This window comes from Coloeus monedula (assembly GCF_965178545.1).
Source record: "Coloeus monedula genome assembly, chromosome: 1".
In the NCBI taxonomy this organism is placed as follows: Eukaryota; Metazoa; Chordata; class Aves; order Passeriformes; family Corvidae; genus Coloeus; species Coloeus monedula.
Genome location: NC_138781.1, coordinates 99492135 through 99506754, shown reverse-complemented (window position 1 = coordinate 99506754; position 14620 = coordinate 99492135). Strand labels below are relative to the sequence as shown.

Genomic DNA, 14620 nt, shown 5'->3' with positions numbered 1-14620 from the left:
ATTAGAATTACAGGGTAGGCAGTTCTAGTATTTTGCCCCCCATTTTGCTGCAATTAGAAATGAAAGACACAAACCTCTGTAGTAAGGTTATCTGGTTGTCTCATAGTCTGTGCTGTTCCTCAGCCATTGTCATATCTAAGCCATATTTTTCCACCATAGTGGCATTGTAATACAGACACACACACATGCACACAGATTTGTAGCATCTGTGCCAGAATTTTGTATGAACATTTGTATATACTAATACAGAAGATTCACAAATCTTCCAGCAGGCATGTTAACCTCTCATAATGTGAGATTTTGTATTCTTCTGTAAAACTCTCATGACTGTATTCTGGAAACATGTCTGTAAATGGTTTGGGTTTTTTCATCTCCCTCTTGTTTTTCTGTAATGAGGGAGATGTGTGGCTATAGATTGTCTTTTCTATCCGTACCTTTTTTTTTCCTAAGATATGAAATGTGTTCTTGAGTTCAGTGGAAATCACCCCCAGCCTGGAGTGCAGTTTGTGCAAGGTGACAGTGTGGGCTGTGAAAACTTCTGCAGCTGCTGTCTCCTGTTGGCTGGGTAAATATTAGAAGCTGTGGCAATACATCTGTTGAAGAATGGTGAGCACTCACATTGTGCCACTATTGTTTAGTCACAGAGTAGGCTCTGACTTAGTGAAGAATTTTAGACCTAAACCTGTCCCTATTCATGAAACTATGAAATACGTATTTCAGTGAAAATTATTTCAGTATTCAATTCCTTTACTGAACTGTGACCTTCACTGCTTAGGTGTTTCTTCTGAATAAATTTATTTATTTGGAGGATTTAAAATCGAGTCTTGAAGAGCTTACTGCATTTAATTTCGTACACTATTAAAACCAAATACAATCATTACTTTTGGTCCTTTTCAAAATAATTTATTCAATGTTGAATCCCTTTCTGAATGGAAAAGAATACCTCCGTAGAGACAGATTCCTTCAAAAGCACCGTTCCAAGGTTGTGGAAAGGTTTTATGTGAGAATATTTGTATTTTTAACCACATCCTTACATTTCAGATCTCTGTCTGCTTTTTCAAACAATGGATGTGTATTTATAGTGTAAATATTCTCACTGAAGCAAACACAATGTGCTGTGCTACTCACACGTACAATATATAGCGTCTCATGTCCACTTAGATTAGAATGCACAGCTTTTAACACTGCTCAAAGATGACAGTATATCTATGGGGAAGCATTGGCATCCAGAAGGCACATTTTATAGGCAAAAAAATAATAGCAAGACTTAATAGGAAGAAAAGAAATACAAAATGCTCCCCCTAATTTTTAGTTGTCTGGAATTTGAAGGTTTTTTCCCCCTTTTACACCTTACATTTGCCTCAGTCTGTCCAGATACAAATGAGAAGGAAGAGGAAAGCTGATGCTATGTTCTGTAATTTGTTCTACTTTGAATATAGTTATTGTTGAGGAGGATCATGGCTTATATCTGCACTTGATATTTTTGTGTGGTTTTGGGACATGTGTAAACCAGCAGTGTCTTTGCAGATACAGGAATGTCCGGAGAAGATTGCTAGGAGTTGCTTGGTCACAGAAAGATATGTTGTCTGAAATCTGTCTGTTGATCTACATTTTATAATTTAGAATCTGAACATCTCATGCTTTTATTTAAGGTACAATATATTACTTGTCTCTGCAAGTAATTGTAATAGGAACATTTTTGCTGTGTTTAAAATACTGAATTTTATTTATTTGTCAAATTTCTGTGAGAATTTTAGTAAAACATACATGTTTTTAAGAATTAACATTCTTCCTTTTGTTTGCTTCTGTGTTAGGTCTTACAGAAACCTTTTTAGTTAGAGAATTGCACTGACCTTGCAAAATACCATATGTTGAGTGTGCTGCTATTCATCTCATAAGCATTAGTAGTCATGAATGAGCAGGTATTGTCTGTATCCTATGATAACCAGAGGAGTTAAAGAGAATATTTTTTGATTGCAGTGATAGAAATTAAACATTACAGATAAATTACTCTCCTTTTTGTTAAGAAGCATTATTTTTTTGTGACTTTAGATACATATACAGACGTGGGTGTGCACATCATACAAATTCAGGGGTTTTTTAGAACTGGCTTAAATTCTGAATTTGTAGAAAATCATAGTTCTGGACAATTGTACATTTTTAACCCTTATAATGCAGTATGTGTTGATAAGGGAGTGAACTCAATTGTGTAGTAGTCTCAGCAAAACCAAAGAGTAGGAAAAGTAAGTAAAAGATGGATATTTCACCCTAACACTCAGTTTCTTTGCTTTGGCAGTTTAACATGGATCTTACATGTAATTTTAATGTTTCTTGTGTGGTTTAACTCCTTTTTATTTTTATGATACAGTGCAAAAGTATGAGAATAGAGAAAATGCCATCGTAAGTAAATAAAGGAAAATAAAAGGCATGGCAGTGGATCATGTAGAGTTTCTACTTAAGCAGATATTTAGATGGTTATATATAGCAATTATAAAAATATTTATTTTTGCAATTTAGAATTAAGTAAAGAGATATAAGCAAATAATTCACACAGATCCTTATCTCAACTGTATCAACTAGAGGAACATCCAGCAACTTACAACTGGTTTTTGCACCTAGTAATTAAAAATATTGGGATGTGAATATTAGAGAAAAGTGGCATAGTTGCACTGTGGTTAGTGAAAAGATTCCTGTAAATAAAAGCTCAAAATGTGTGTCCTCTCAGTTTTTAGCTTGTACTTGTTTTGGTTTTGTTTTTTAAATAAGAATGCCAGATGGTAACTGCCCGTTGTTGCGCATTTTAGGTCTCTGAGGTTTTTTTTCTATTTAAAAGAAATTTCTAAATCAGAAACCATACTCTTCTTTAACTGTTCCTCACTTTTCTGAAACTTAAAAATGTATTGTCTTTTGCCATTAGAAATTACTGGAAACAGGTGTGTTGAATGAGAGAGCTAAGAGATCCTAGACTGTAACTGTGGGAATGAATTCCATGTGCATACCTAGAGCTCAGAACTGCGGCGGTCCTACCATGCTCAAATATCTGCAGAGTGTTTCACCAGCAGCATTGCTGCAGGACAGGGAGGCTGACTGCCTTCGCAATTCTCTTACTGCTTCTGCATTCTATTCTTCATTTTATGGACAAAACACCTCTTGGAGAATATTTTCATCTGGTTTTACAATGCTTTTCTGGCATCTTCCTGGCCTTTGACCCCAGGATTATTTCTGACTTTTATTTATTGTGCTTGGTACTCACTTGTCCTTTTAAACATATTAAAAAACACTTGAGGCTGATTTATCTGTAAGGAATTGGTCTCTGATTAGAACTTTTTTGAAAACTAAACAGTAAAATTATCTTCTGAAAAAATTGACACTTAGGGGACAGATGAAAAATGCAATGGGCATCTTAAGGTTCAGCACAACCCCAGTACTAGATGGAGTATTTTCCTACTTCATCTTAAAAGATCAGGCTGAAGCAGTTAGGGGCTGCATTAAGACTGAATTGCAAAGGTGAATACATAATGCAGTACTGACCGTAATATTGTTATTTTCTACCAAAAAAAAAAAAGGAAAAAAAGAAAAAAAGAAAAAGAAAGAGATGTTTCAAAGAGTATTCATATTGCAATGAAAGAAGATTCTTTTTATTTTTCAGAAAAGACATTTCAGAATATATTAGCAACTGCGTACAAAAAGAAGCTCGACTTGTACTTTTGCTCCCCCCAGTTGAAGAAGACCTCAGCTTTGTTAACAGGATAATACATATTTTCTTCATACCGCATAGGAGCAGAAGTGCCTCTTTTCTGGCTTTCTTTCAGCATCGTACCATGGAAGGACATAGGACACATTTCAGCATCACTTGCTGCAGAGTTCGCCTGACAAGGAGGCACTTTTTTATTCAATTATTGAAAATTGTTCATAATCCATGTTTTCTACCTTGACATTCTTATAAATGATCTACATTCCATTAGCATTGTGATTTTTTTAAGCTTCTTTTACAAAACTGGAGGGAAATGTGTACAACTATGTTTTTTGCTTTGCAATGAAAGTGTGCATTTATCACTTAGGTACATGTAAGTCACTTCTGTGAATTGAGCACTTGGAGTAAATGTGTTTTGATGTAATGGCCATCTGCTCATGAATATCATATTTGCTGGTTTAACAAATAGTTTGATATAGATAAACACATAGTTTGGTGAGATCATATAGTTTCACAGGTAGCAATGCAATAGCAAAGTTTCATATTTTCCATAAGCCAATAATCAAGCTGCAGAGGGAATCTCAAGGTTTTTGTTTGTTGCTTTAAGAAATTAATCTCTAGCATTTACCTTTCATTTCTGACTGCCTTTTTCAAAATGGTAAATGCAGGACCCACATCAGATCATAACAGGAGGCAAACTATATCCTACCCATTTCAGAAAGCAGTCAGTCTTGCTTCTCTTTTCACCTTTCAAAAATGAAAGCTGTTCTGCTCTCAGATGAACACAGTACAGCCAGCCACCAGGAGACCCTGGGAACAGCTGACCTGACACTCTTGCCCTGTATGGCTTCATTAGAGTCAGGTATCAGTGACACAGAAATGGCCCCTGGAGCTGTAGCTAAAGCCAGTTTGCAAGAAAAGACAGAACTGACAAGGTAGAGTTGGTCAAGTCAGTGATTCTGAGCGTCATGGTCTGAGGGATGCAGGTCAGCTGCAACGTGTTACACATACATATGTAGTGCAGTAAACAAAGCTCAGTACCGGGCCATTTTTTAAGTTGATAGAAACTAGTTTAGTAGGCTCTTTGTTTGATTTTAGTTTTGATACTATGGTATTTACTGTGGTCTTGGCACATATTTTACCACTGAAGTCAAAGTTTATTCTTCAGTATCACTGATATCAAACTGCAACCATGACAGAGTATGTGGATTTATAGGAGGAGTGTGTGAGTGATGGTGAGTTTCGGTTTTGGATGTATCTTCAAAATTTGTCTTCGTGGTTACTGTTTTTAGTGCAGAAGAGAGCCATGTAAAATGTGTGTGTTCGATAACTTTGTCTTGTTTCCCCCCATCTCCCCTCCTGTATTTTAGCATATGTTCCTGAGGAAGAATTGAAAGCAGCAGAAATAGATGAAGACAGCGTGGAAGATGATGGGCTGTCTCTGGACATCCAGGAGAACGAGTATTTGTGCAATGAAGAAGCAGAGATCAAAGAGGCTCAAAGCTACCAGAACTCCCCAGTCAGCACTGCAACTAATCAGGATGCAGGCTATGGTTCGCCGTTTAGTGAAAACAGCGATCAGCTGGCCCATTTCAAAAGCACTTCCTCTAAAGAAGAGAAAGAGGATCCTCAGTGCACAGACAATGTTTCCTATCCACAGGACAGCTTGGCACAAATAAAAGCTGTGTATGCAAATTTGCTTTCAGAGACTTGCTGGTCCAGTTTAGCTTTGGACTTAAAGAAATCCAACCCAACCACCAGCAACAACGGAATCAGCCAGAATGAAAACACCACCAGTACTGACACCAATACCAATTCCCAGAGTACTTGTGCTACCAGTACCAACACTAGTACCAGTACAACCACCAGTAGTACTAGCAACAGTAATAGTAACAGTGGTGGGTCAGGTTACGACTGGCACCAAGCTGCGCTAGCTAAAACTCTGCAGCAGACCTCATCATATGGACTTCTCCCAGAGCCGAGTCTCTTCAGCACAGTACAGCTTTACCGGCAAAACAATAAACTCTATGGGTCTGTGTTCACTGGTGCCAGCAAGTTCCGATGCAAAGACTGCAGTGCAGCCTATGACACGCTGGTGGAGCTAACAGTGCACATGAATGAAACTGGACATTACCGTGATGACAACAGAGATAAAGAAGCTGATAAGACCAAGCGGTGGTCAAAGCCTAGGAAACGATCACTTATGGAAATGGAAGGCAAAGAGGATGCCCAGAAAGTGCTGAAGTGCATGTACTGTGGGCATTCGTTTGAGTCTTTGCAAGACCTCAGCGTCCATATGATAAAAACAAAGCATTACCAGAAAGTGCCTCTGAAGGAGCCAGTACCAGCCATCACCAAATTGGTCCCTTCTACCAAAAAGCGAGCACTTCAGGACTTGGCTTCGCCTTGTTCACCTGAGCCAACAGGGATCACGGCAGAAGCTTCACTGGGTGAGTCTGCAAAGGATCAGAAAACTGCCAACCCCTACGTGACTCCGAACAACCGCTATGGCTATCAAAATGGTGCTAGCTACACTTGGCAGTTTGAGGCACGCAAAGCCCAAATACTGAAATGCATGGAATGTGGCAGTTCCCATGATACTTTGCAGCAGCTCACTGCTCACATGATGGTCACCGGTCATTTCTTGAAGGTGACCAATTCTGCTTCCAAAAAAGGCAAACAGCTGGTGTTGGACCCAGTGGTGGAGGAGAAAATACAGTCTATACCTCTTCCACCCACCACCCACACAAGGCTACCAGCCTCCAACATTAAAAAGCAGCCCGATTCCCCAGCAGGCTCCACAAACTCGGAGGAAAAGAAAGACCTAGAGAAAGAAAAGCTGGTGGTCACCGAAACAGAGAAAAAGATTAAAGAAGAGAGTGAGGACTCTACAGAGAAATTTGAGCCAACAACTTTGTATCAATACCTCAGAGAGGAGGACCTAGATGACAGTCCTAAAGGCGGAATAGACATATTGAAATCGCTGGAGAACACAGTAACAACAGCCATCAGCAAAGCCCAGAATGGAGCCCCTTCCTGGGGAGGATATCCCAGTATTCATGCAGCTTACCAGCTCCCAGGAACAGTCAAACCCCTTCAGCCTGCGGTGCAGAGCGTTCAAATGCAGCCGTCCTACGCTAGCAGTGTGAAATCACTGTCGTCAGAACACAACGCACTCATCCATTCCCCAGGCAATCTCACACCCCCACCTCACAAGAGCAATGTATCTGCTATGGAGGAACTAGTGGAGAAAGTTACAGGTAAAATCAACGTGAAGAAAGAAGAGAAGCCTTTGGAGAAGGAGAAGAGTTCTCCTGTTAAACCCGTGTCACCTGCTGCTAAAGAAAACAAGGATTTCCCAAAAGCAGAAGAAATAAATAACAAACAGCAGCCAAAGAAGAGCTCTGAGTCAGAAGTTCAGAAGGTCAAAAAGGATAGTCCAGCAGAAGCACATACGCCAAATGGTACAGAGCCACTTAAAACAAAGGTTGCAAATGGCTGTAACAATTTAGGAATTATCACAGATCATTCACCTGAGCCATCCTTCATTAATCCATTGAGCGCTTTACAGTCCATTATGAATACCCACTTAGGCAAAATTTCTAAGCCGGTAAGCCCCTCTCTGGACCCTTTGGCCATGCTGTACAAAATTAGTAACAGCATGTTGGACAAACCCATTTACCCAACCACTCCAGTCAAGCAGGCTGATGCTATTGACCGGTATTACTATGAGAACAGCGATCAACCTATTGATTTAACTAAGTCCAAAAACAAGCCTCTTGTTTCCAGCGTGGCTGACTCTGCTTCATCCCCGCTGAGGGAGAGCGCCCTGCTGGATATTTCCGATATGGTGAAGAACCTCACGGGCCGTTTGACACCCAAGTCTTCAACTCCCTCTACCGTGTCAGAGAAGTCTGATGCTGACGGGAGCAGTTTTGAGGAAGCTCTGGATGAACTGTCACCAGTACACAAGAGGAAGGGCAGGCAGTCCAACTGGAACCCTCAGCATCTTCTGATCCTTCAAGCCCAGTTTGCTTCCAGCTTGAGGGAGACCCCAGAAGGCAAATACATTATGTCGGACCTAGGTCCACAAGAGCGGGTACACATCTCTAAGTTTACTGGTCTTTCCATGACCACAATTAGCCACTGGCTGGCCAATGTGAAGTATCAGCTAAGGAGGACAGGTGGAACTAAATTTTTAAAGAACTTGGACACAGGACATCCTGTTTTCTTTTGCAATGATTGTGCCTCTCAGTTCAGGACTGCTTCTACATACATAAGTCACTTAGAGACACATCTAGGGTTTAGTTTGAAGGATCTGTCAAAGTTGCCACTTAATCAGATTCAAGAACAGCAGAATGTTTCAAAAGTCCTCGCAAACAAGACTTTGGGCTCACTTGGAATTGCTGAGGAGGACTTAGGCTCCACATTCCAATGTAAGCTCTGTAACCGAACTTTTGCAAGCAAGCATGCAGTCAAACTGCACCTTAGTAAAACACACGGCAAGTCCCCAGAGGACCATCTGATCTATGTAACTGAGTTAGAAAAACAGTAGCGTCCAGGTAAGCAGCCAGGTATGCAAGTGACCACAGGAACATTGCACTAAACTTCTTCATAGTACTGCACTAGGCCTGACCTGAGCCTCTGAAATCAGTCTTACTTTTGTTGCTGAACTGCCTATCTGGACCTTGGTTTTTCTTACACTTATTTTGTAGTTATATTTATATGCTCTTTGTCTGATCTGTGCATGGTTATTTTTTTGTTTCTGTTTTTATTTTTTTGTGAGTCAAAGTCTGACCTTTATTTTCAACATCTGTCCTTGATGTTAAGCTATCTTTTGTAGAATATAGTGGGAGACACTATTGAGAGACATTAATTTAACCGTAAAGAAAGACACAAAGAACAATGATAAAGAGACATCCTAAAATTACAAAGTTGCCATGACAATAAAGGTCACAGAACCTGGTAGTGTCAAGTTTTAACCCTCTGAGAACTGTAATAGCATTTCTGTGCCTTTCCCAGTGACTAAATAAGTAAATAAGGAAAAACAAAATAAAACAAAAGGCTTAAAGGCATTTCATTAAAATAAAAGCTGTGTCGGAAGCAGGACTTTTTTTTTTTAATGAATGAGGTTCCTTTTTTTTTTTTTTTTTAATGCAGAACTGGTTTGTGAAGATATTGTGCATGCAGTCCTTGGAAGAAGGAGAGCTGTGTAGTACTCAAGGGGTTAGGAAGCCACAACTGTATAAGTTAAATAATAATTAAAAAAAAGCAAACCAAGTTGCCACTATGCCCAAATCCTCTGGATGCTGAGAATTGCCACTTTTTGGCAAAAAAAAAAAAAACAAACAACGTATGCAAGCTGTTATTTAAAACAAATGTAAAAATGCTCTTTTCTTTCTTTTATTTTTTTTTTCTGTAAAATACTGCAGTTTATAGTTATTTACAAATGTTAAGCTTTGGTACAAGCTGACCTTTCTATAGTGTGCTGCATTGGTAAATGAAAACAAAAAAAAAATGGGGCAAATGTTGGATTCTGTTCCTTGTAAATTGCCAGCATCAGCTTAAAAGAATACATGTTACATATCGTACCATTTTAAACTGTTCAACTTTCTTTGTACCTTCTGGCTGTATGCTTTCTCTTTTAACTTTTTATATTGTCATTTTATATTCGATTTCTGTGTATATAATGTAAAACCACACTTTTTGAATAAAATTTAGTTCCTGCAGCTTGATATAAATAGAGGAATTTTACTGGCACCTGCATCTTTCCAGATGCATGTACTTAAAGGAACTATCTGACAAAAAAAATAAATAAATAAAAATAAAGCAAGCAATGCACTATGAATTATACATTTTGATGTTTTATCATTAATATTGTACAGTACATTTTGGTTCACACAATTAAATCCACTGTTTTCTCAAGTGTAAAATAAACCCACATGCAGTTCTTGATTTACATACATTGTCATGTCGTCATTATATTGCCTTTGAGGTGTTATTCCAGCTGTAAGAGGCATCGTTTATATAATCAACCAGTGAAAATCTATTTGAAATCATCTCTCGTGATCTGTGTGCTGACGTGTCTCGCTGGAAGCCGTAATGCTGGTAACCTCTTAGAAGAGATTTGCAGCAGGTACGCACTGCAAAAGGTACAGAGTCAGAGCAGCGAGGGGCATTCTGCTCCTCACTGGGGCACAAGAGAGGCTGCAAAGCTTTTGGCCAAGTTAATTTCCTTGTGCTGTATGACTGTACCTGTAGCCATTTTCTGTGTGCGCTCAAAGGCCGTCTCCTCCCTCCCTTCTCTGGTGAAGCACCTTTTGATTTCAACAGTTTCATAGTGAGAGGCTTTGGCTCCTGTCCCTGCAGTCTGTTGGATAATACGGTGCTGCCTTCCTGGCAGTGGTGAGGACCTCAGAGGCTTTGACACCAGTTTTTACTTACAGTACAAGGAGGCAGACCTATGTTTCTCTGTACTTTTTAAATATTGCATTTTGAGGTAAGCTGAGTGCTATCATATCAGGTGTTTCCCTTAATCTTTATTTCTGTTCCGTTGAATGCAGATGTCATTTAGAATGTAAAAGAGAGCTGTCAGAGCCTTCACTTCTCTATCTCCTGAGTGCTTTGACAGTTACAGTGTATGAAAGCCTGGGATCTGCTATCCATTACACTTTTTGGAGGGGCTATTAAATATGAGGACCTAGAGGGGTTTGCTTTCACATGATATTAGTGATACTATTATGTTATATATACTTCTGCGTACATATGTATATTTCTGTTTCTTCTCAGTTCTTCTGAAAGTAATTTAAATGTAAGATCTTTGCTTCCAAATACAGCACAGTTTGACATTTAATCTTTACCTTAGCTACAACTCCAGAAATATCCATGCACTTTTCTGTTCTCTGCAAAAACCTATCAGGTCCGGGTCAGTTACATTTGCACGGTGTTTCTAAGTAGTGCAGGAAAGTGCCATGCGGATTTTTTAAAATGTCCCTTACTTTCTTCGCTGCTAACTACCTATGTCCTTCAGGGGATCTAGCCATTTGGACATTTCAGTTCAATTACTGGATGATTATGTGCTTTGGGCCCAAGGGGTGGTGAGGAAGAAAAACAGTCAGGCCTATGGCCATAATACAGAGTCCTTAAATAATAACCCTTTGAAGTTTTGTTTACTTTCCCACAGGCCTGCAAACAAGCGATTATAAAATATGCTGTAGTACATTGCAGTAGTGTGTGAAAAGGTTGAAAGGGAGAAATAATAGCTCTAAAGTGCGTTTGAATCTAATGTAAATCCATTAAAACTGATTTTGAAACACGGCATGTAAAGTGAGTTCTCAACACCAGGTGACTCCCTCGAGAGGTGTTTATGACATTGCTAAATCCGTTCAGTTCTGATAGCTTCAGAATTGGACAATCACTCATCATCTGTGCCACTGTCTGAAGAAAGTCCATTTAGAATAAACCAGCAGCTTTACCTGGTGGCTATGCTGATGTAACACTTTCTGCAACTGAATTATGGAGTAGATAAAAATTGGAGGGCTCTGATGGTTCACCTGCTTAAGAAAATGAAGTACAGTGACAGTATGATCTTTATTTAATTTGGATTTTTGTCACTTTTGTTTCAATGTCGTATTTCAGAAAAAATCCCTTTTAGAAAAGAAATTGCACAGTTTAAAACAGAGTTGTTCTTTTCCCCAGAATTTTTTTTCAAGTTTATTTCTTCTCTATTTCAATAAGATTGCAACAACAGTAAGTTTGTGCTTTTCTATGAGTAGCTTCTAAAGCTGTTGGATGGAAGAGACCACATAGCCTTTCAGGACTGATCTTGAAGGAAAGAAACCCAGGAGTTTTGAACCCCATCATAGTGTCTGTAAGCCTGTATACCTGTTTTGTAATGTATGCAAAATCCAGTGTGTCTGATGCTTTTCAGAGATGTATAAAGCTTATTTTTTTTAGCATTACACTGCTGGTGTTCTCACCTTTGCTTGTATCTGTTCTCAGAGCGGAAGATCTTGGTTTGCTTATTTTCACAGGTTTGGTTTCTGCTTCGGTGCAATTTTCTATGTTGCTGTTTCAAAGCTGATGCAAACCACTGGAAATTTGGGACACCTGTGTACTGATGACATTAGTCCTGAATAAAATGACCTTTTTTATTTTTTTAATAGCATTTTGTGGGTTATTCCCTAATATCTTCTGCAACGTAACTATGCTACGGATTTCTCTGGATGGTTACACTGGTAATAATGACGCCAAATATAGTCTGTCCTTTTCATGGAAGCCACTAAAATGTAATTGCAATTAAGTACAAAGGCATAAAATATACATATTGTCTTTTGTTAGATTAATCAAGGCACAGTGCATCAGCTTTTGCTTGCATTTTCCAAAGCTATCTCAGATTTGAGCATGTGAGATTCTTTAAATAATATGGCAGGGGTCCTGGTTAGGAGACCTCCAAGGAGAGGCCAGTTTCCATGTGGAGTGTTCTTGCAGCTCTGTAGGTGTTGGTCTCCTGACTGATGCAGTATTGAGTTACTCTCCCAGCATGAAAGTAGCAGGAAGTGGGATTTCACCATCTGTTCACTGAAATTTAAAAGCAGGGTCCTTTTCTGTCCATGGATGAGAACAGAATGCTAACCCAAATTTACTGGCCAGATACTAATCTGTATAATATGATTCTTCCAAATTTTTGTTTTCCCCACTCTTCTGATTGAGTTTCTTGTAATATTTCATGTGGCTTTGCCTAGTTTCTCTTCATCACTGTGTGTACTCAGCTTCATCCTACAGGTGGGTGGAGAGACCACATTTTGGGATGAAAGGTGCTATTCTAAGTAGAAGGTGATATCATAGCTAAGTGAAAATATCAATACCCAAAACTGGATGTATTGTAAAAAAGGACAACATTTTACAAGTCTAAGATGAGGCAGATTACCAGAGGTTAGTGTAATTTATGAAATGTGCTTCTTTATCCCACATCTTCATTAGCTCTGTTTTTTGTCTGGTGATACAGAAAAACTGATTTCAGAATAGTTTAGCACCAGGACGTCAGGACTGTGAACACTGATGAATACATGGCTAGTGGACCTAGTTATTTTCAGACAACCAATATTAGAATATGCAATGATTATAAAAGCTGTAGACCTTCCCAGTGGGAATGAGAAGCTCAAGTTACTCTGTTGTGAAGATCCCTTACTTTTAAACATCTCTAAAGTTCTGTCCAGTGACTGCTGAATCAGTGTCAGCATGGTCAAAATGAATCTAGTAACTTTTATCCTAACTACTGTACTTGTTACCTGGGTTTTTTTCCCTTCCCTATGAAAAATAAAAAGTTTAAATTTGGTTAGTTATAGCCAGGTTGTCAGGATTTGAATGGTTTTCACTTCTGGATAAACGTCTTAGTGTAAAACATTCAGGGAAAATTATTTGTTAAAATTATTAGTTCTTTTTAAAGAAGCTTTTCTTAGACTAAATTGTTCAGGGTACAATGTGTTGACCGTCACTACAGTATAAATTTAGTAAAATTTAATATAGTGAGAGTGTACTGTTTTTCAGTCCAGAGTGGTTGTGTCAGCATTGTCTGAAGTTGCAGGTTAAAGCCTGACAGGTTCCTGACCAGGCTTGTCAGATGTAGGACACCTGTGGTTAAATGCCACATGGTCACTTGAGGAAGGAAAGTTGGAGTCTGGGTGCCTGCAACCCATCTGCTCTTGTAGGAGTCCAGAGCTGCTTCATTTGCTCAGAACAGCATACATTATGAAATCTTAGAGGCTGGTGGGACATATTAGGCCAGCCTTCAGGGTCAGGCAGGTGGAAGTCACCTGTCTTGGTACACATGACAACTTGTCCAAAAGCCACCTCTTTAAGAGTGTGTAAAAACTAAAGTTTGTATTAGAGCTTGTCATGAACCACTAAAGCAGAATGGCACCTGTATTTCCTACCCAAAAATGACACCCATGATGGTGGAATCTGGAAAGCAGCATGCTACAAGCCATGTAGTCAGAAATAGTGCCCAAAGCTCCTGACCAGCAGCTAGAGGTGTAGCCACTAGAGCATGTTCTCAGGCACAATTCCTTACTCCCCAGAAGGTTTATCATCACAACAAGAAGTTGAGTTCCATCCAATATGATCTGGGATGAAAGATTCAATAGCTAAGAGCAAGCAGTTTCTTTCAAATAAGTTCACAAGTGGACTGGTTGGTGCTAAATCAGTTTGGCAAAATGTATTAACCTGCCAGCTGGCACATCAGTTTCTTTATATCATACTGTGTATCACCATGGTCAGAATCCTTTCACCCCTTGACTTTCCTTTCAGTGAGGTTTGGATACTCAAGACTGAACAGTGATGAGACCAACTATCAGTCCTGCTGAATTACTTAAAATTACAAGGTTTCATATTTTTGAATGGCAGGATAGGTTGCTTTATCTTGGAAATGGGCATTGACCTCAGATACAGACAGACAGGTTGGATCCAGGTGCCATTTACCCCATTCTGCAACTAGCAGATTCCATTGCTGTAAATTCCTGAAGATGGTCTCTGGCAGTTAAATCAGAAAAAGAAAAAAGAAGATTTCTGCCATTTTTTCCTCTTTCCCCCAGGAAATGCACAGTGTATAGGGACATGCAAAGAAATTTTGGTTTAACCTGAGCATTTCTGAGGAGCAGTGTTCTGTCAAAACTAACTGCCTTCTTCAAGTCCTGGTTAGGCTTAGTTTATTCCTGCACGATTCCAAAGTGTATCATCTTATTTGTTGTCATGGAAGCACTGCTACAGGTTCAGTGTCAAGAAGATCATCTTCTCCGTGCTCTCTGCCCAGCCCCCAGCATAGCAAGGAAAACTGGCAGAGTGGCTCTGCAAGTAACTATTGCTCTGCAAGGAGTTGGAGGGTGGACTGGGAGGGAGAGGAACAGGATAGCAGGGGATTTTGATCTT

At 39.3% G+C, this 14620-nt stretch overlaps 1 protein-coding gene across 2 annotated transcripts in view; it reads left to right on the top strand.

The window, feature by feature from the left end:
* Positions 1-8249, top strand: part of TSHZ1 (teashirt zinc finger homeobox 1) — a gene marked incomplete at both ends in the record, with an annotated part of 53747 nt that extends 45498 nt beyond the window's left edge. For both annotated transcript variants that reach the window (XM_082285575.1, XM_082285574.1), the window contains one exon: positions 5065-8249. In XM_082285575.1, the coding sequence (XP_082141701.1) occupies positions 5065-8249 (3185 nt within the window). The remainder of the gene's footprint in view (positions 1-5064) is intronic.
* Positions 8250-14620: the final 6371 nt, after the last annotated feature.